The following is a 21,900-nucleotide window of genomic DNA, read 5'->3' on the forward strand; positions in this document are numbered from 1 at the left end:
CTTGCGTGCATTCTTAATAAGATTAAAGTATTGCATGAATTCTCACGTACATTTTAAAAATATATTGAGAATCATGTGCTCTTTCTAACAATTTAATAGACACTCCAACTCAATTTAGATTTAAAAAAAAAAAAAAAAAAAACATTTGTGTTGCAATCAAAAGTGTTCGAAAATTAAAGGAAGTGATAAATTTAAGAGCCCAGCCCATTGCGACATTTTCATGACTCCCTTAAGCCCAAATCAAGACCCAAAAAAGGAAAGGAAAGTAAAAAAAATCCTCAAACCAAAAAGGAAAACGAAAGTAAGTTATCCATAGCACCGAACTGTTTTGACCATTTTGGCAAGAATCTTGAAGACCAGAGGGCATCAAAGAATCGAGAAAGACCATATAGGAAAGAGCGTATTTCTGCATAAAGTGTACACAAAAAGAGCGAAAAACCCCTTTTCTCCTTCCCGGACGAAGCGTAAGGTATAATTCCGTCTACGATTTTTCAGAATTTTTTTTTTTTTCTTTAATCTTTTCCCAAAATTCGATAGCTGAATTGTCCATCAATAGCTTGTGTTCTTTGTTTACGAGCAATTTCTTCTTGATTAGTCTGTGAATTTGTTGACAATTATTGGTTGGAATCGGTTTGATCACGTGAATAAGAAATTGTAGCAAAAGAAAACTTTCAGTCTTAAGTTTTTTCTCATATGCGGGAAATGTTATTGTTTTGTATTCATGCTCAGGAATATTTATTTGTATGTACGAGTTTTAGCGCTGTGCCGAGAGATTCATTGTTAATTAGGCCATTATCATGTGGCCGTTGTATTTTCTATTCAACAAGATTCTTAAGATCGACGAAGAAGAACCACAAGTATCGGATGGAGATCGTTTGAGTTTGGTAGAATTACACCACAATGCGAGCTTGCCGCGCTCTTACTTTGTTGAAGTGAGTAGTACATTGTGATTCTGCCAATAAATATAAGTCTAGTGGTCATTGATGTTACTGTTTGGATTCGTTTTGTTTGAATTTTTATTAAGGTCAGTCGGTTGGTGCATATAGGTCCCTCACATAAACCAGCAGCATTCTTGGGATTGTGGCCTTGCTTGTGTTCTGATGGTTTTGAGAACTCTTGGCATTAGCTCCTGCAATTTTCAGGCGTTGGCAGAGCTATGCTGCACAACGAGGTGATTTTCTTCTTAACAAGAATTTAGAACTTCAATTCCTTGTGCGGTTTACCAATTTAGTTCAATCGCTATGTTTCATTTTGATGGGAGGTATGCTATTGTATGGCAACAATAATTTATTGATCTCGTAGAATCTCGTTCTTGAGTTACTTGACTTTGTCTTTGGATCTGTGTCTGGTTCTTGGTGATTAGTGTGTTGCAATCGTTCAATGGTGTTGAATAGTATCATGTTCAATGTAGAGGTTATGCCATAGCTTATCAGTGCAATTAAAGTTTTGCACAACAGGTAGAGCTTGTCATCTTGACTCATTGAATGACCTAGTGCTTTGATTTTGTACTGATTGATAAGCTTAATGGTTAATGTTGAAATGGATATAGATTATCATATGATTGCTTGCTACTTCATCTTGGCCAAAGGATTTGTCTGATTTCATACATGATATATGAGTCACAGAATCAATAAGCTGATGTGGAAGATTTCTAATATGTCTCCTTGTCAATACTTTGTTTGCAGCATTTGGACCGTTGATCTCGCATATCTATTGCATAAGTATCTTGTTAAGTTTTCCTTCTTCACAGTAACTGTTGGAGCAAATCCAAGCTATTCTGTTGAAACATTTTACCAGGTGATTTCCTATCACATTTGTGGATTTTTCTTAAAGGCTTAGTAGTTTATTGTTATCTGGTTTCTTACCCAGAAAAAGAACAAAAAGAAAATATTTTGCTATCTTGGTTGTTTCTGGAGATTACAAATTTATGATTAGGGAGTTTTATTCTTGACACACATGTATTAGTCTACAGTGAGGGTTACAAATTATCTTACAAGATGAAAGGAAGTGGTTGTGAGTGATGCTAGAACATGTCAGATCACGAGGTTTGCATGTCAGTATGGAGAAAACTTGCATGTTAATGGCGTGAACACTAATGTGGATAATATATATTTTGCAATCATATAGCAAATTCATACATATATAATACATACGTATTATATAAGGTGTAATATATAATGTTCTATTAGGGTTTTCCAAAATTTATAAGATGTAATATTATACGCCAAACATGCATTCTATTATTTTTAAAATTTTAGTTTTAATATGGCAAAATTCAATGTTGCCATGCATGCTTGTGAAGGTGAAGTAATTGTCAAATGAAAAAAAAATAATAAATAAATACCGTATCTAAGGATACATATAAGTTACTTTTGTAAATATAAAGTAACTTATAGGAGCTCTCTAAGTATATATATATTACATAAATTTGTGAGGACAAAAATTTTCTCCAAACCAGTCTGAAGGAAATATCCTCTAACCCATTTAAAATAGTACTAAGTATCTATAAACATTTAAGAGGCACATTAAATTTAGTCTAAGTTAGTAAACTGTTATTAATGACGTTATGAATTTAATATATGTTTTAAATGTTTATAGACACTTGGCACTATTTTAAATGGGTTGGAGAATATTTCCTCCAGATTAGTTTGAAGAAAATTTCTGTCCAATTTGTAAATGACTAGATATTAAGTATTTCTATACTTGTAACATATTTTTGGACTCATATTTAATCAACTCATCCATGGTATAGATATATATTGGGGAACTGTTTTTAATTGATATACGAGTTAGTTTGTCTTGCTGTCACTCTGATACTCATAAAGTTACAGTTTGGATATTGTGCAGGAGCAGTTACCTAATGATCTGGTGCGAGTGGATATGCTATTTCAAAAGGCACTGGAAGCTGGGATTAAAATACAGGTATAATCTATTCATCCGAGTGTGCATTATGAAACCATCATATATAGCATTTTTACATGGTTAACTTATTTTCCTTTTGTAGACTTCATTTTAACAAATTTATCTCATAGCTAAAAAATGTGAATAGGAGGGCTATGCTGGTTAGTTATATAATCAAAGTAACCTTTGGGGCTTTGTATACAAGTAAATGGATTCATTTTCTTCATCTTTGTATTTTATTTGGACTTCTTTGAGAATCACTTGAAGTACCTGAAAACTTGAAAGTATCTTTGCTCCCATTGGGGCCATAAAAATTTTTATTCTAGGGGCAGATTAGTTGGAATAAACCCATTAAAAGACCTAAAACCTTGGTCACGCTTATCTTCTTTTCCTAAATCAACACATTCTTTATTCAGGTATTGTTTGACAATCTATTTGGAACCAGCCAATGAACCTTATCTTTTACAGTGCAGGTCAATCAGTGGTGAAGAAATTTCATTCTTGATTTTGTCTGGGAAGTATATTGCAATTGCATTAGTCGACCAATACAAGTTGAGGTATGGGATTCATGTAATTGCTTCATTCTATTTTTTTCTTCTTAAATGTGATTCTCCTTTAATCAATGCAGTTGCAGTTATTTTTTGATATCTATGTCTTATAATTTTTTTGTCATTATGACCAAGTTTATCTGTGCTTCATGTAGCCAAAGTTTTCACTTTGTTTATTATCTTTGCTTTGTATGTTCTCCTGAATATGCTTGTGTATTAAACTGAAGGCTTTGCATCTTCTTTCATCGAAACGATTTTTTAGTTTAAACAAATGTACATCTGAGAAAATGACCTAATGTTAAATGCTTCTGCCAAATATTTCTCTTTGCAGTCAGTCTTGGCCTGAGAATTTAAGTTTTCCTGACTTATTTGCCAGCAACTCTGGCTACACTGGTGAGTGGTTCTTTTCTTTTTTTCTAATTTGTTAATTATGTATATTTGATGATTACAATTATCTTGGTATATTATAGCAATCATTCTCGGGAATTGCAATCTCGCACTACATTAATTTTTTTTTGATAAGTAATTGCATATCATAAATAAAGCATAGAGGGGCGCAACCCTAGTACACATAGAGTATACAAGAGAACCCCCGAACCCCTTATATGAAGAAAAATAAGAACAAATTTTTTTAAAAAATCTGCAAATTAGAAACAAGCAAGCTATGATATGCAAATATCCAAAGATGTAACATGTTAAACACAATTTTTCCCCAACTCCATCATTGATGTCTCTACGTCTTCAAAGTGCCAAGCATTCCTCTCACGCCAAAGATACCACGTTAAACACATCGCACTACATTAATAGAATTGTAATTCAGAACTCATGCTCCCTTGCTGAGATGTTAAAACTCTGCCCTTTTAATATCTCATCTCTTTATGTCCTGGTTAATCATTTCTGCTTTTTGTCATTTTCTCAACAATTGTGTCTCATTAAGTTTGTTTATTGGAGTCTCTCGTGCATGCCATATATGAGTTCTTTACTGACTACTTAACATCTTTTATAGGTCATTATGTCGTGATTTGTGGCTATGACACTGATGCAGATGAGTTCGAGATTAGAGATCCTGCAAGTTCCAGGTATTATCTTTATTCCTCGTTTCTAAATACCTTCCCCTTCATACTGATCTCAGTGGAAAAGGAATATTTTCTTTGTTAGAAGAAGACAAAGCTGTTATGATTACCATCTTAATGGGTGCCTTTAGTTTGATGTTGTTAAGTATCTCACTTTTGAGAGCATGATGACAAACTCAGTGTTAGAGAGCTATTTGGAAGTGAAATCTTTTAAATTCATGTACCATTCTGTCATTATACACAAAATAGACAAACGGATCCACTACCCCAAACAAGATGACAACATAAGAAAAATCATGAGCAGACCAATAAGTTAACTTAAACAAGGAGTTACAATGATACAATCAGGTTTCCTTCAATGCATCTCTCTTTATAATCATTTTTACTATATATGTACTGTCCATAAGTTTCTTGATCTTTGAGCATTTTGGACCATGTGCTTTGTTCCAGCACCGAAAACTAAAGTGGGGAAAAAAGACATATTCATGTGGGTTCTATAAAGTGCTTCCTAGTTTTGTTGTTATTTTTTGAAGTTTCCAAGTGTTAGTTGGGCAATGGTTGAATTGTACTCTCCTCTATCTTATAACACCTCTTCTTAGGAGTCATAAACCTTCGTAGGTTGTATATAATGGGCCAAGTATTTGAAGCTCAAGAAGGTTATTAATTTTCTTGCTGTCAGTTCCTGTTTTGTACTGTTAAAAGTTGATCACAAATTATGACCATTTACATTGATCACTTATATCATACATGGTGATTATATGGCGAGATTAATTAAAAACTGTTGTGCAGTAGCACACATACATGTGCACAACTTGCTGAAATTGCAGCATCATTTTGCTATTACAGTGAGTTTAAGCATCCGTATAGGTGTATATCAGGGTTACTATCTGTATGCATACATAAAAAAAGGTTCATATTTTAAGCTAAACCTGTTACTTCAGGATGGTGCACTGAACATCTTTATAACTTCCTCTTGTGCTGTAATAAATCTGATAGTGCTCAAAAAGTCAAGTCAGTGTCCATCCAGATTTGATACAATATGATTTTTTTAGTGAATTTGCTTGCATAAAGTTTCAAGCTCATGAAATTAAGTTTCAAACTTTGTTCAGTGTAATGGAAATATTCACTTAAAATATTGTGCATATTTTGCAGCAAACATAAGAGAGTCTCGTCGAAGTGCCTAGAAGAAGCACGGAAATGCTTTGGTACTGATGAGGATCTTCTTTTGGTCAGTGAACGTTTTCTTTTCTGCCTTTTCTGTTGTATAATACCTTACCTTGTAATGTAGGAAGTATTTATTGTAAGGATTTGCCTTCAATATTTGGCGTTGACATATGGACATGTAAACCCGTACATATATACCTATTAAGTATTAACAATATGGAACCACTTGTAAATGTATTAGTAATGGGTCCGTGCATCCCCCTATTTTTATCTCAACGGTACAGCCTCAAACCCTTTAACTGGGGGTCTAAAGAAGAAAGTAAATGAAAATCATCAACAAATTTTGCTTTCCAAAAAAAGAAAAGAAGAAAAGTAAAAATTAGTAAGTGGTGTTAAGATTTTGAATTCAGCCTATTCATTAGGTGAGGCCAGGATTTCCTTTGATGTTAAGTATTCTTTTTTATCTTGGGTGCTAGGGCTGCATTTATTTTTTATGTGGGTTAAGCGCAGATCTGACCAAATAAATTAGTTCAATGGAGCTTTGACTTGTAAAAAAAACCGGAAGAAAATAAAAGAGAAATCTATGCTTTATATAAAATTTCAACTGTACTGATTATCACATTTATGGTATGGTTGTCTATGCAGATATCTTTGGAGAAGAGTGAAAAACAAAACAGCCCTTCAGTGCAACTTCCTTCAGAAGTCAATATAGATTTATGATTTTTTTCCTTGGATCTCCTTAGCTTATTGAATCAATTCTTTGCATATATGACAACTTGTTTGTGTATAGTATGTACATTAAGGAATAATGGCTTGAGTATCACAGTATTCACCACATATGGTATCCACTCGGGATTGCATATATCGATCCTCTGTACAATATTTATACCAATCAAATATGAAATGTATAATAGCATGTTATATTTACTGATTTTTATTGTAAACTGTGTATTTGCCTCCCAAAATGCTGGAAAATGGCAAATTGTATTGCCTTCCTGTAGATTATGAAAGCTCAAGTTTAGTACTAAACATGAATTAATTAAGATCGATCCATTTATATTTTCACAACTGGCTGTATTTTCTTCCTTTTGGTCATTTTTTGTGTAATAGTTTGTCTCGGAAGTATTCTTTATGTGGTACATCATGATCAAGTATCATTCCTCTGTGTGTGTGTGTGTGTGTGCGCCCATTAATCACTATTGTTTGTTCCTTGTGCGGCTTGTGCCTATATTCCATTATTCATCTAATTTTTATGTTTGATGCTCGAAGGCTGAAACAGCATCTATGCGATTAGATTAGCATGTATGATCAAAGTGGCGATATTTTGCAAAAAATAGATGCGGGAAGGAATTGCAGGTACCTTTCACTACTTAAATACATGCATGTTTTGGTCATGTAGCAATTATTTTCACGACAAGCATTATCTAATTCATGAGTTTCTCGTGAAGTATTAAAGGTTGTCACTCTATCGCTCAGCTTGAAGCTTGGTGGCCTTGTGCCAACCTGGAAGTCTATGTTTGGCCTAAAAGCATGCATGTTTTAATAGTTTTATGCATCCGTATGTGGCCAGTTGAATACTTGTGTGTATGTGCGCCCATGCGCGTGCCCGTGAGAGAGAGAGAGAGAGAGAGAAAGAGTGAGAGAGAGATCCCAAAAGCAGGTTCGGCCCTTGTTTTGGGGCTGTCCCTCCACATTTTAGGGCTCTACTCATTCCCTTTTCAGTTGTTTACATTTCATTGAACTTGCACTTGGTCTTGAAAATTGTGGGTTGCGTCAGTCAAATGTAGGAATCCTATTGTTTAATGCAATATTATTCAGGGTGGAAGCGTTGTTGCATATTAGTAGTAAAGTAATTATTGTTGCTATTAAATTGGATGGGCACGATATTGGTCAAGGCCACAGGAGATGGGTGATGGAAGTTTGGTCAAATTAGCAATCTTATTGATAATTGAAGACATTTTTCCAAAAACTCCCAAAACAGTCCTCCCCACATACTACCACTTTTCCTAGAACAATGGGAAACAGACCCCATAAATTTGTGCTCTTATTGATTACATTATTAGCCTGAGCTCTAGTTTATCTCTCTCTCTCTCTCTCTCTCTTTTTTCTCCGAGTCACATTAGTACTGGGTTCATTCATGAAAGACAGCTAACCGTCCATATTTTACTGTTTTAACCTCCAAGAAGTTAAGTTCCCCTCATGCCTGAGCATCAGGGCTTAGAACTCTTGTATAGGGATGGAGTAATGCTACTCTTTAAAGTCATTTGACATGAGTTGACATAATGTGTTTTAAGTGGCTGACATTGAAAACTACTTAAACATATCACGTCAACCGATATAAAATGTGTGAAGAATAAAATTACTAATCGAATAAACTTATATTAATAATGATTGTATGACAGAGAAAAGCAATTTTTTAAGGTGTTTTTAAAATTTAGAAGACTAGATTAAAACAATAGATAGTTCATTGGCGAAATTGAAATCTAAAACATAATTTAGAGATCAAAAATATATGGTGACCATGATTCTAATGAGGTGGCTTACTCATCTTAGGAGAAAGATTTAGAATGTTGTGTGGACAACTGGACATGGGCTTTAGGGCAGTGCACACCACCAAGTTTCCAACCACTGACTTTGTTTTCAACCCGATTTGACCCGCATGAGTCAGCTTCTTACGGCAGTAGAGGCAAGGTTAGATTTGGCTTCAAATTTTTCGACAAAAGTGGAGTTAAAGAGTTATAAAATGTCGTCATTTTGAAGAAGCTATAAATTCTTTCGAAACTTTATTTCGGCAACTTGGGCTGTTTTGAGGCTTGTTCTCTCTCCCTCTCGGAGCTCTCTCAAATCTTTCCAACTTCTCATGAAGTCGAATTTCCCTCTTTTATTCCCTTTGCACACAATAATTTGGCAGATGATAAATATAGCAGATCCATTTGTTGTAAACTCATCTTTATCTATAGAACTGACAGTGTTAGGTATACTTTCTAAGTACCCCAAATCCTCCAGCAATTTGTTGGCTGGATTACTAGATCTTGTCAGCAAATGTAAGAGAGCGGTTACGGGGTCCATTTGTCTAAGAGCTTGTAGGCCATATTGCAAGTAATCTGGGTAGCAAACATGAGATAAGGATTATGGGGTTCACTTATCTGAGCAGGGGAGAGAATTGCCTGAAACTTATTCGATGAGGTGAGTTCTATAAAAACTCTCTCACAATTGTTGTGAACATCTATCCAAGTATCCCACTATGTCCCATATTGTATCAGATTTTTGGGCACAGAGAATGTGCCTACAGGTTACAACTGAGCCCGTCCAAAAAACAAAGGAGCATGTGCAACCATTCCTTGTCCCCAGCTGCGCATGAGTACAAGACATATCAACTATAATATAAATTATGCATGTTGTGATGACGAGGAAGCACAAAAGCCCATGTTACAAAGGTTAGGACATCGACATCTCCCTCATTGTTTGCATCCCACTGTCTCGTCGCAATCTTATACACATTCAGTCTACCATCAAAGAAAATGGGTGTAAGATGAGGTCCCAATTCAATGTAAGCAACTAGCAAATTGTTTGTATTCCCAATCCCTTCTATTTTTGGATAATTATTATTCCCGATCCCTTGTTTATTTGTCTTTTTGGCTAAATTAGAAAAACTATTAAAATCCTATCAAGCGGTGTGCTGAGCTAGAGACAAGTTTTGGATATGCAAGCTCTATGGCAAAGCCAAATTCAATGGTTCATGTTGGTTTATTAAAATTTATTCAAGAAAAAAAATTCAAATTTCACCCAAGATGCCTTCTAATATTACGAAGAGACCAAATAATTTTAGCAAGGCTTCGAAGAAGGTGATGGGATTACGCAAACATACCCTTTCTAAAAAAAAAAAAAAAAAACTAATTCTGCAAGCATACCCAACTAGGTCATCTTTTTATTTATGCATAGGCATCCAACTTGTCTTTTCTGAAGGCTGATAGAAGATGAATTTAAGTCCTTGAAAATATTCTCTAGTTTCTTCGAATGCTTTCTTTAGACAAGAAAACCAAAAAAAGATTCTCAACACCCGAAATAAAAATCATCCTGTACAATAATGAAATAATATGCTTATACAAAAAGGGGTATATCTTTTTTTTCTTTTTTATAAATAATAATATGTCAAAGAAAAATCAGTAGGGGTATATCACCAATACAAAAAACAAGAAATAGGAAAGTAGATAGAAGTATATCACCAATACCAGAGACAAGAAATACTAAAAGTGAGAATGTTGGCAGGAGAAATATCATTTTCCAATTATGCATATGATTTGGAAACTTGTTTTTTTTATCATGTGGCTGGTTAATTAGTTTGGAGAGCATATAGATCCTAAATTTCTACCCCTAAACTATTGGAATTGGGGTTCTTAAGCCAAAGGAAAATAAATTACCTTCCAATTCAATGTTACTTTGCTCTTAAGGCTCAAAATCTCTAATTGAAATAAAACAATTTTAAACAAGTAGACCCCACAACCGCCCTTGTGTGGTGGGACCCATCCAAAATCCAATTAACTCTTAACAATTGTTCTGTCCACCTTTTATTCTTTGGACAGGAGGGAGGAGGGGTGTTGGAGCATGTGATGATACGACCGCCATATAGCCTTTGAAAATTTTAGTAGTCCACCCAAGCGCCAAGAATCAGCCCACACGTGCACTTCCTCAGCTGACCATTTATATGTTGCCCATGTGACCCCCATTAATTTGACAAAGGTAAATTAATATGTACATATTAATGTGGTTTTTTTTTTTTTTTTATCATATTCAAATAAATCTTTGAACCTAATCCTATTCCACATGCATGTGATAGTGGGACCTACGCCACTACGTTCAAATTTTGAAAATCATTCAATCTTCTTAGACGGATCATAAGGTTGTGATCATTTTCGTATTTACGTGGGTCCACTGAATTAGAAGAAAACCTAGGAAGTAGGAACATTAGAGTACGACAGTTCTATATAAAGTTATTAGTTGGGTGTGGCATGTGAGAGCACAGCCCGCCCTATAAAAATTTGCCAGCACAGAGGACACGTGGAGCACGATCAAGGTTGTTGAGCATTCTGACACGAAAGAAGCTTAAGATTTACTCGATCTTGTGGGTTGTGGGGTTGTGGGGTAGGTGCCCCTAATAATATAGGACACTGCATTCACCTTCCCCCTTGGCCCTACTCAGAAAACTAGGTGTACCTCTTAATTATTTAATTAATATTATAATATTTTACTTTACGTGTAAATTTATTTATTTTTATGAATAAGAAGACCAACAGCAAATTTCGTAATTTCCATTCGCTGCAGCGGGAAAATTATATTGCTATTCAAAATTTAGAAAAACATTTTAACTTCTCCTGTTTTTTATTTTATTCAAAAATTAAAAAATTAAAATTATAAACTAGCCTATGCTTGTTTTGAATTTTTTATTTTTTTTTTCTCTCTCGTGCACGTCCTATCTACTCGTGCAATCATTATATATCCATTCTTGTGTTGTGACTTTAAAAAAGTAGATTAATCTTATTTGACAAATTACGAATTAAATAAGAATAAAACTAACTATTAAGGGTCTCATTTCCTATGATGACTAGCCTAGGTTGGGGGGGGGGGGGGGGGGGGGGACCTATAATTCCTTTGTCAATGCCAAAGTTGACAGAATTACTTACAATAAGAATCCTAGTTAGTCCACTTTATTTTGACTATAGTTGGTCAGTTAAACAAGACTATGAAATTTTGTAAAAAATATATATATATTTTTAAAAGGATTGGGATGGTTTAGGAAATCCAAAAGTGAGTATTCTCTAAATAATAAATATATATTTTGCAATGCTCTAAAAACTGGACGAAGAAAAAAAATTGTATTTAAAATGGTACAGGATTATAATGGTTAAGAAGCTGATATTATATCCTTTTGAAGTATGGTATTACATCTCATGTGATGTGAATAAGAATTATCATCAAAACGGCACAGTAAGTCCAAAAATCTAATATAATAGGAAGTTGACATATAAATTATAATATTAAGAGCCGGGGAGAATTTTGAATTTCGAAGTAATATTGATCTTATTCAAATTGTGGGCCTAATTGAATTATGAGAAGTACATGAAACAGAATCCTTACATATAATTGGTAGTAAAGCAAAAAATAAACATGTTTTAATGATATGCATGTCCTTTTATCTTCTCGGAAACTAGTAATAATCACGGGCATGTTTAAGGATCGTAATCTCTTGTAATTAGTTGTTTTGGATTGTAATTCATTCAATCTACCAACTACTCTGATAAGCAAATTATATTGAATGATTCCAAATCTTTTGTAGCCAATCCAATTCAAAGCTTTGTGATTATAAACCCCCATTGTACAAAGATGTTGTTTACCACATCCAACAACACCATGAGATATTGTTGTTCTAGTGAAATTTTCAAGGACCAAAAATAACACCCCAATTTACAAAGTGAGATGGGACGTAAATTATATATATGTTCATCCCATAAACGTCACATAACTTAAAAAGAAAAAGAAAACAAACGAAGTGTCCCAAATGGCTCTTTGTACCGACTAACAAACAAAAACGAAAAAGAGAAGCCTTATCGGCATGAAGCTTCGGCCGCCCCCAGCTAGTGGGAGATAGCTGCAAAACAAATCTGACCGTTGAGTTCAAATTTCGAACGACGAGAAAAAAAGATGATCATAAAATCCAAATATTTTATTTGTATGACATCTGTGTCCTTCCTTCCTGGTCTTTAGATATTATTTGAAAGCGACGGTTGAGTTGGGCTGGGTCTCACTCGGGCTTTCGGCGGGAAATTCAAAAGATCTTTTGCGGGCACAAGAAGCAAAGCCGCATACTAATTTTATATATATATATACACATATATTGCTATAAATATGATTAATAATAGTGAAATGATGTGAAACTATTCAACAGGAAGTAGTTAGTGCTGGCTGGCTGGCCGGCAAACAGCCCCCACCACCCAATTGTCTGTCTGTCACTGTGTTCTGTGCATACGGCATTATGCATTACCACGCGCTACCAGTGTGATTACACATCATAGTCTCAATTTCATTTTATTAATCCATATTTTACATTATTCTGTAAAAATAATATTCAGGTCTTTTTTTTTTTTTTTAATACTTCAATACATTAAACAAAATATGGGTTACAATAAACAAAAGTTCCCAAAAATGAGTTCCCAACAACAAAGCCATAGTAAAAACAACAATATGAAAATGGAAAATAAAAAAACCAAACATCAAATAGGAAATTAGTGTTTTATCAACTCTTTTAGAGTCAATAATTTTTTGGTCCTCTATTCTTTGAACAAAAGCCATGGATTGGGCCACATGAAGCCATACAAGCAGCATACAAGAAGAGGGTATGAGCTAGAGGGGGTGGGCGGAGACTGGCAGATACTGGCAGGTCGTTCGTGGCATGCAAACTAAGCTCCATTGCGTGAACTCCATGCGCCAGCACAAGGTGGCCAAAACTGGACTATGGCGATGTCAGCAAGGAGCGGCGAGACCAATGGGGGTGATTGGGAGGAGCGACAGAGAGTAGCAGTGACGGTGGAGGACCTATTCATGTCTTAGATTATTATTTTTAGAGCAATATTATATGCTATATCTCTATCTCATAAGTATGATGATCAACTTAAAATACACAATATTTCTCGAGTTGTATTCTTACTTAATGGTATGAATATTTGACGTAGGCCAGAATGCTTGGGAGTATATGAGGAAAACCCGAGTAGATGATAGTCAGAAGACTACCTGAAAAGAGTTTGGTAGTGCGATCGATTCCCCCCTGTAATTGCATTCGAGCGCACCCTTCTCTGATATTGCGATCGATAGCCCGTGCACAGGGCATTTATGTTAATTTTCCGTAGATGTAAATCGGGATGGTCTATCTTATCTTTCAGTCTTTTGTTAGGTTTCTTTGTTAGTCTTTTATTCTATCTTATCTTTTAGTCTTTATTTGAACTGGGTTTCTTTGTTAGTCTTTTATTTGGTTTAGTTATATTTCGTAGACTTCTTAATTGATTTTATTTCACTATTATCTTAGGACTAGGAGTCTTGGAGCTATAAATAGATGCTTAGAGCCATGAGAATGGAGTTTTGATTATTTATTTGGTTTTCTCAATAAGAATACTCAGAGTTGAGTTTTTCATTATTTTTCCTTAAATCATAGATAGTCTCTATTGTTTTGAGAAGATTTATTTGATTCTTGTGATAATCTCACAATCTTAGGAATATTTATCCCTTTTACTTGTTGTTTTCTTGTTCACCACTATCCTACGCTGCATCAATATTTTAACAAAATATGTGCTTAACTTTTATAGGCTTAATGATATAAGCAGGACTAAAGACCTCTTAGAGTCATCTCAAATGTAATATAGCATTAAAAATTACCATTGAATTTGAAATGATTATTATTGAATTTTGGTCGGTTGGTAATGTTAAATGCTACATCACATTAAATGACTTTAAAAAGACTCTAGTCCTACTTATATTATTACTCCTTTTATAGAGCTAGACGTTAACTTATTCTTTATATATATATATATATAATCATGCAATTTATATAATCTTCAGAAATAAAAGGTCAAACTTGATTAAATAAATTTTTGTTTTGTTTTGGGATTAGGGTTTTAGTTTCATGGACATTGAGAGTCACGTGTGTCGCATAATGAGGTGCAAATTGCATTGAAGATAGAGATGGCAAACTAGTACTTTAGAGCCGCCATAAACATAATCTTCCGAAAGGGAAAATTCCTTCTTATCCATCAAATTTGTATTCAAAATCTTTGATCTTATTAAAGTGTTTCCGAGCGTGACACCCACGCCTTATTGATTGTGAGTGGCACAATTATTCGCCTTTACCGCCAATTTGACTAGCCGCTCTCGTACTGCAAATTGGCCTCCCTCCAAAAGACAACTATGCCCTCTTCAAAACTCATAATTCCAATATCAAACCAAAGTGATTGCAAACCGCTACACATCAAAATAATTTTTATTATTTTCATAAGAGAAAATAATAATAATAATAATGATGATGGTACCTTCAGTATATAAGAATGATTTATTATCAAACAATAAAAATGAGTACATAAAGGGAAAAATTAGAATTAATTCTTTTATATGGATTTATAATAAGTTTTACATGGTATAAAAATGTTTTGAGAACTTTTTATTATTTATAAAAATAACAAATAGGCCTTTGCAGTCAACTTTCTTTTTTTTTTTAAGTGTTTTAAAAAATTAGATAAATACGATGTAAGCATCAATGAGATTATAAAATGTATCTATAACATGAAACAATCAACCTCTTGGGGCACCTTATTTGCTGTCGATCTCAAGGGGGCCTAATTGTCGTCTACAAGATAGAGTTTCACCTATAGCCTCCATATGCTGCTCAAGCTTCTCTCTTCCCTACAGGCTTGCCCCATTTTTGTTGCTAAGTTAGTATCGCTACTAGTATATTAAGGTTACATTTGATAATGCAAAGTAGCTATTTAACCGTAAAATAAATAATTTTTTTTGGGAATAAAAAAATGTTAGATGTAATAACCTTTAAACAGTCATTTTCATAAGAAACTTTATTTCATATGTTAAGAGTATATGTTAAAGATTCTTCATGTGTAGCTAAACAATCAAAGTAACTTTCATAATAATCGCAACTACCCTCTCATACGCTATCAATGTGATTGCGACCACTCTAAAGATTTTGTTGGGATAGAAGAAACATCAAATACTTTTTTTTTTTTTTTTAAATTATACAATTATTTTTAAAATTCCAATCTTAGGGGAATGGTAATTTCCTAATTTTTTTAAAGGAATAATTATAGCATAACCAAATACCGATATCTATTCTAATTTCTATGTGTATTCTTGCTTATCCTACTTGTCCTAAATTTTTCAAAAAAGTAAAAATGATATATTCCCGCTAATTTGACTAACGAGGAGCAGTCCTTTTCGGCAGGTAAGCCTCGGCCCACAGCTTACACTTTTGTTGTTTTTTTCTTTATTATATTTCTAAATAACAAAATTAAAAATTAAAAATTAAAAAAAGAAAAGAAAAGAAGGAAGCAATATTTTCTCTATTGGCGGGAAATTTATTAAATTCTAATTGATGGGAAGTTTTGAGTCCGGCATCCACTGTGGCTTTTATAACGACGTGAGATAGGTATTCATAAAAAGACACGCCGGCACGTTAACGATGGGTGGGGAGCCCCGTTAGAAGAGACGGAGACACTGATGACATATGACAGTTAAGCCAACGAATCTGTACGAGTGCCACGTCAAACAAGATTCAGATTCCCCGTGGAGGCAAAAGATATTGTAGATCAAGTAATGGTCTGATCACCGGGTAATTCACGGGTTCTCTGTGAGCTGAACAGTCCGCCATTCGGCCCGGCAACAACTGTGCTTTCCCACATATTACTCTACGTTTTGCTCCTTGCACCAATACGTTTTTGTCCCAAGTAGAAGCTACATGTCTTTCTTTCCTGCCAATCTTGGATGATAGAAATAAATACTCAACAATTTAGTTGTCTCAATATTTAATAATTAGGACAATCTGGTTTAGTTCGCAGAATGCGTATTCTACTTAGGGGTAGGCAAATTAACCGTTACCGTTTAACCGGCCGTCTACCAGCTTCGACCGAACCGATATAAACCGTAGCCGATATGCCGATATCCTTATCGGTTAAAAAAAGTATACCGGAATTCGGTCCGGTCCGGTCCGGTCCGGTTAAGCGGTTCTTATCGGTTAACCGGTTAACCGATAAGAAACCGGAATTTTTTTTTTATTTATTTATTTTTTTTTTTAAGTCCTAGTCCTAAAACGGCGCCGTTTAGTCTTTTAGAGAGGTTTCCAAATTCCCACAAGTGACACAGGTTTCTGAATTTGTGTAATGGTGTTGCCCATGACTTATTTTCCTTTTGCTAAGTGACTTTAATTAGTTAATACTTTGTTTATTATTCATTAATGAATTTTATTTTAATTTGGGTTTGGGTAGGTTTGATGTTTTTTTTTTAAGTGATGGCATTTGATGAGATTTCTTTGCCTTTGGTAAAAGCATTTTTCATTAACTAGTTTTGCTAGTCTAATTAGCATTCATTATGTTAATTAGTCCATTTGCTTTGGAAAAATGTATTTTATAATATTAAAAAAAAAAAAAAAAGTTGAAGTGGATGATCAATATAAAAAAGCTTCAATTTTTAGCTCAAAAAACAAATATTTGGGTCCCAACAAAAAGTATTTGATCCCTAAAACAACTTATTTTTAATAAATTATTTTAGCCCAACAAAAAGTATTTGGGCTCTCAAAAGTTAAAAAAACTCATTTTTGGTTTTTGGCTCAACAAAATAAATCAATATAAAGCTCTCGGTTAAATCGGTTAACCGGTTTAACCGGACCGTTTAACCGTGTACCGTTTTAACCGAAATTATCGGTTAAAATTCTTATTGGTTCGGTATCGGTTAATAAACCGTTTAACCGAAAATTATCGGTTAATAACCGATAAGGTCCTTAACCGGACCGTTTTGACCGATACCCAGGCCTAATTCTACTGGATAACAGAATAATTATTACTGAGAATGGAAAAAGTTAAAATTGAATAATTATTCAAATTCTCTACTTTGATAGCAACATATATTTCATAATTGAAATTAAACTAAAATTACTAAGACGCCCATTTGATTTCTAATTTTTTCAAATCTTAAATTTTAAAAAATAAATAAATAAAAGAAAAGGCCATGAGTGGCCGGCCACCACAGCATGCATTGGGGGTGGCACAACATCGTGGGTGGTCATTGGGGTGGTCAGCCATTCATATGATTTATTTCTTTATTATTATTATTATTATTATTTTTAAGTTTGAGAGAAAAACAAATGTTTTTTTTTTAAAAAAAACATTGTCATTCTCATATGGAATAGCTATTCCTTTTATTTTTTAGAGGAGTATATATTCCTGTGTGAATGGGATTAGTCATTCCTATAAAAATAACTATTCTCAGGAATAGACTCTTACCAAACAAAAAAATGATTATTCCATGAAAATAGTCATTCCATTCCATGGGTCTATTCCACAAATCAAAATTATCAAATGGGTCCAAATTTTTGTAAAATTTATTTGTTCAAGCACATTTATTTGTTCATATATATATTTCTTATGGTTATTAGTTAAAAAATAAAATGCGATCTTTGGATTTAAGAAGATTATTAAACAAAATAGTAGTGGAACTTACAAATTTTTAATATGTTAATTTGTTGGAATACATCTCATAATGAAAGGTAATTATACAAATAAATAGTTAATATAACATTTTTTAAATTCATATATTTATTTTATTTTTTTTATATATAAGGTATGGAGACTTGGGTTTGGGTTGCACAAAGAAGTTGTGGTGCGAAGGTTGAGATTTGGGTGAGGATGAAAAGGTTGTGAACGGTCACAAAACAGACCGGCTTCACTGAAGCTTGTAAAAAAAAAAAACAAATGGCCATTACCGGTGCGTCAAGAGATAAATTTGTTGAAATATAAAATTATTAATAAAAAATTGATAAAAGAAATTAAATATTTAAAGATTAAAATATATAATGTTTTTGAAAACTTAGTAACTAAAATGGAAAAATAAATTATACTAGTGCTCCATACGTTTGGAAGTGTTGGGAATATAAACGGTTATAAAGTTTTTAGCAAGAGTATATTAATATACATAGTTGAACATCACTTTAACCCGAAAGCTTAAGCTAATGGAATTTGATCCGCAGGGACGAAGGAAGGGGGGACTGGCACGGGCCAAGGCCCCCCCTCAAATGACAATTTTTTTTTTTTTTTTTCAAGGTAAAAACAATTTTTTTATGGTTAATTTTTTTCTTTGCTAATGGGCCCTTGCCCATTAAATTTTTTCAGCTATGGCCCCTGCTCATTCTCAAGGCTGGCTCCGTCCCTGTTGATCTGCTTATGTTTATTAATTACTTTTTTTCTTTATACTTTATGAATGTGAGATTCAACACTGACAAGTGCACTCATAACATTTTTTTTCTCACTTGTGAGTGGTGAGTCTAGTCACATTGACCCAACTCTTCATCACTTGAAAGTCTTTTTACATTTTCAAGAGTGTCACCTGTCAAGAGTTGCGGAAGCAAATACAATTCCAAACCCGACGCACCCAAACACACGAACACCCATCTTAGTAAGCTAATCATGGTTCTTATACCATTTGTTGGAGAGATAAACTATTTGAGAGTTTTTACCAATAATACATTAAGGACAGAAATTTCCTTCAAACTAGTCTGAGGGAAATATCCTCTAAACCATGTAAAATAGTGTCAAGTGTTTATAAACATTTAAAAGATACATTAAATTTAGTCAAAGTTAGTAAACTGTTATTACTAAGGTTAAGAATTTAATGTGCATTTTAAATGTTTATAGACTCTTGGCACTATTTTACATGGTTGAAGAATATTTCTTAAGACTGATTTAGAGAAAATTTATGTCCATACATATACATATTTGAATATCACTCTAGTTCAAAAGACTAAGCTAATGAGCTTGAGTTCATTTATGTATTTTAACTACATTTTTTCTTTATATTTTTGCAATGTGAAATTCAAACTCACAAGTAACCTCACAGTAAAAAGTATCAATTTATCCAAGTAAAAGGCATCCAATCAAATGGCCATTGATTCATAAGAACCTGTTTTAAGTAACCGATGTAGCTTTGATGATATTACAAAAAGACAAACAAAAAAACAAAAAATATTTTCTATCTTTTATCTTTTATTTTTTTTTTCATATTCAGAATTAGATCTCATACAGAAAATAGCATTTTTCGATTAAAAAAAAAAAAAAAAAAAAAAAGGTTCTCATTTCAACCGTTTACAGGAATGAGATGAGACATTGGATTGGAAATTTAAGAGCACAAATGGCCAAATGTATTGGATTGAGCCGAAAAGGGTTAAGTCCCAATTACCAAACATTGACAAATAGCAACGGATTCAATGCCCGCACGTCTCCGTAGCGCGTGTATTTGAGAAATCGCGTTTGCTGCGCAGCAGACAGACGAGCACGCGCTCGGAAGCAGGTGAACGGCGTGGATAAAACTGTGAATCTTGGTTGTTTTGACCATGTGAAGGACTAAAGCGGAGCAAAAGGACACATTAATTAATAATGAATGGGAGTCGTAATAACAGATGTTGATAGAGAATTAAGGATGATGTAATGAAGTAATGATTATGTTTGGATACTTTAATTAGTGGCACAGGGTGGGGTTGATTAAAAGAGACAGATAATTGTGATGCTCATGTGAGAAAATACAAGGTGGGTTCCACTACTAAATCACCTTAATCTACATCTGTAAATTGAAAAAACAAAAAAGGTACCTTGGTTTAACGTCCAATGCAAGCTGGATTTGGCCGATTAAGATTTATGAAATTTTTAATCAATTACAATAATCAAATTAAATAGCTTAAAATCTTTATTTTCTGACTTTCTTTATTTTTTTAATTTTCAAAAAAAAAAAAATTAATAAATAGCTTAAAATCTAAAATACCCCTTAAAGCAAAAATAATAATTTTTACCTCTCACGGCACATCATTTAAAAAAAAAAAAAAAGACACCCAAAAAAACACATGATTTTTTTTTTTTTCTAGAGCCGGCAGGCAATAAATTATGTAGTGTTGTTTGCTTAAGGGTTTGAGCATGCACCTATGTCTAGCTAGTTCCCTCGTAAATTGACTAAACGGATAATCTACGTGGGTTTTAAATTTTGTGGAGATTTTTTTTTTTTTGAATAACAAGTTGGTTCATGTATTTTGGTGTGTATCAAAAAAAGTCTTTATATTTTTAAAAGTGATAAAATTAATTTTAGAGTTTTTCGTGTGTAAAATTACTCCTTTTATGAACTTCAGTTAATAGGTCATTTGCTCCCCCCTCCCACACATGTTGTTTAACAAACAACATGCCACGCCCAAACACTATTTAATGCCAATTGCTCCAATTAAGTTGCACCATGTGTATCACATTCACATTACCATTACTAGTTTATCAAACATTGCTTAACCAATGTTTCATATACACTCACATTGCCATTGCTAGTTTATCAAACATTGCTTAACCAATGTTTCATATGGTTTCGTGGGGTCTACCCCCTCACACAAAAATTTGCACATAACCCATCGCTTAATTGAGAGTTTTGTTGCACACTTAACCCATCGTTGTTGCTTCCGTACTTGGATAATGGTCCATAGTAGTTGTTAGCATTACGATTATTACCAAGAATTGGTATTTTGGGAAAACTGAAGTTTATGCTGATACACAATTGGTTGTTCTGAGTTGAGTGCGTCGTGGTTTTGCTCTCGAACAAGGTTGTGGATCGGAGGTGGGCCAAGTACAAGCTTGTTTGGTGTACCCAAATGTAGAAAAAGGTTTAGAGGACCCGTAGACTTGAAGGCAACCCCAACCTAAGCCTAAGGCTCGAGTTCACCAAGCAGCATACGCGCACGATACGCTAAAATCATCTCCCTTACATACGCCCGAAACGGTTACAAGTCCTATGAGGAATAATATTCACCTTATTATTAACTTACTTGTCTAAGACTTGTACATTAAGAAAAGGAGCCGTTGGACATGGTACTCCCTCGATGGAAAGCAAGTTACGAGTCTTAAATGCCTTGCCTTTTCGAACCCACTTCGCAAGGGAGTAAAGCCGTTGAAATTAACATTCAAAATGAAATGAAATGAAAATTACGAGGATGCACAACATTCCATAAGGGTCCCATTAGTGTTCGATATATGCTAATTGAGCTCACTTGCCAACTAAAGATGAAAGATCTCTAAAATATGAAGTGGTCTACGTCACATGTAGACAAGCAATTTCACATTTCTTGCTTTTATTTTGTTCATACACCCTATCAAAATTCATTACCGCTAACTTTATCATCATAGATGGTTTTATCGTCGTCGCTAGTGAGCCACTCTAACCCTTGGCCTTTTTTGCATGTTTGCTACACCAGACGTTTGACATGTGTGGTAATTGTATCAACATAATCCATAATTCTTATTTTGTGCCAATTACGCCTTCTGTGTGAGACTAACCGTTACTCAAAAGATAAATGTTATATACTACGCATTTATCTTGTAAATATTGACACGATAAGGTATATTGTATAGTAACCCTTTGATTAATCATTG

At 33.8% G+C, this 21,900-nt stretch overlaps 1 protein-coding gene across 4 annotated transcripts; it reads left to right on the forward strand.

The window, feature by feature from the left end:
• Positions 1-300: 300 nt before the first annotated feature.
• Positions 301-6,686, forward strand: LOC132187267 (guanylyl cyclase 1). Of its 4 annotated transcripts, none has more exons than XM_059601528.2 (10): positions 301-469; positions 730-932; positions 1,047-1,171; positions 1,686-1,797; positions 2,848-2,922; positions 3,370-3,458; positions 3,781-3,842; positions 4,456-4,528; positions 5,675-5,750; positions 6,332-6,686. In XM_059601528.2, the coding sequence occupies exons 2-10, from the start codon at positions 798-800 to the stop codon at positions 6,404-6,406; spliced, it is 822 nt and encodes a 273-aa protein (XP_059457511.1). In that variant the 5' UTR covers positions 301-469; positions 730-797; the 3' UTR covers positions 6,407-6,686. The 4 variants fall into 4 exon arrangements, with proteins under 4 accessions (XP_059457511.1, XP_059457514.1, XP_059457513.1 ...); XM_059601531.2 differs by having other exon boundaries at positions 2,854-2,922; XM_059601530.2 differs by having other exon boundaries at positions 759-932.
• Positions 6,687-21,900: the final 15,214 nt, after the last annotated feature.

Source organism: Corylus avellana, chromosome 6, assembly GCF_965113065.1.
Source record: "Corylus avellana chromosome 6, dhCorAvel1.hap1.2, whole genome shotgun sequence".
Taxonomy (NCBI): domain Eukaryota; kingdom Viridiplantae; phylum Streptophyta; class Magnoliopsida; order Fagales; family Betulaceae; genus Corylus; species Corylus avellana.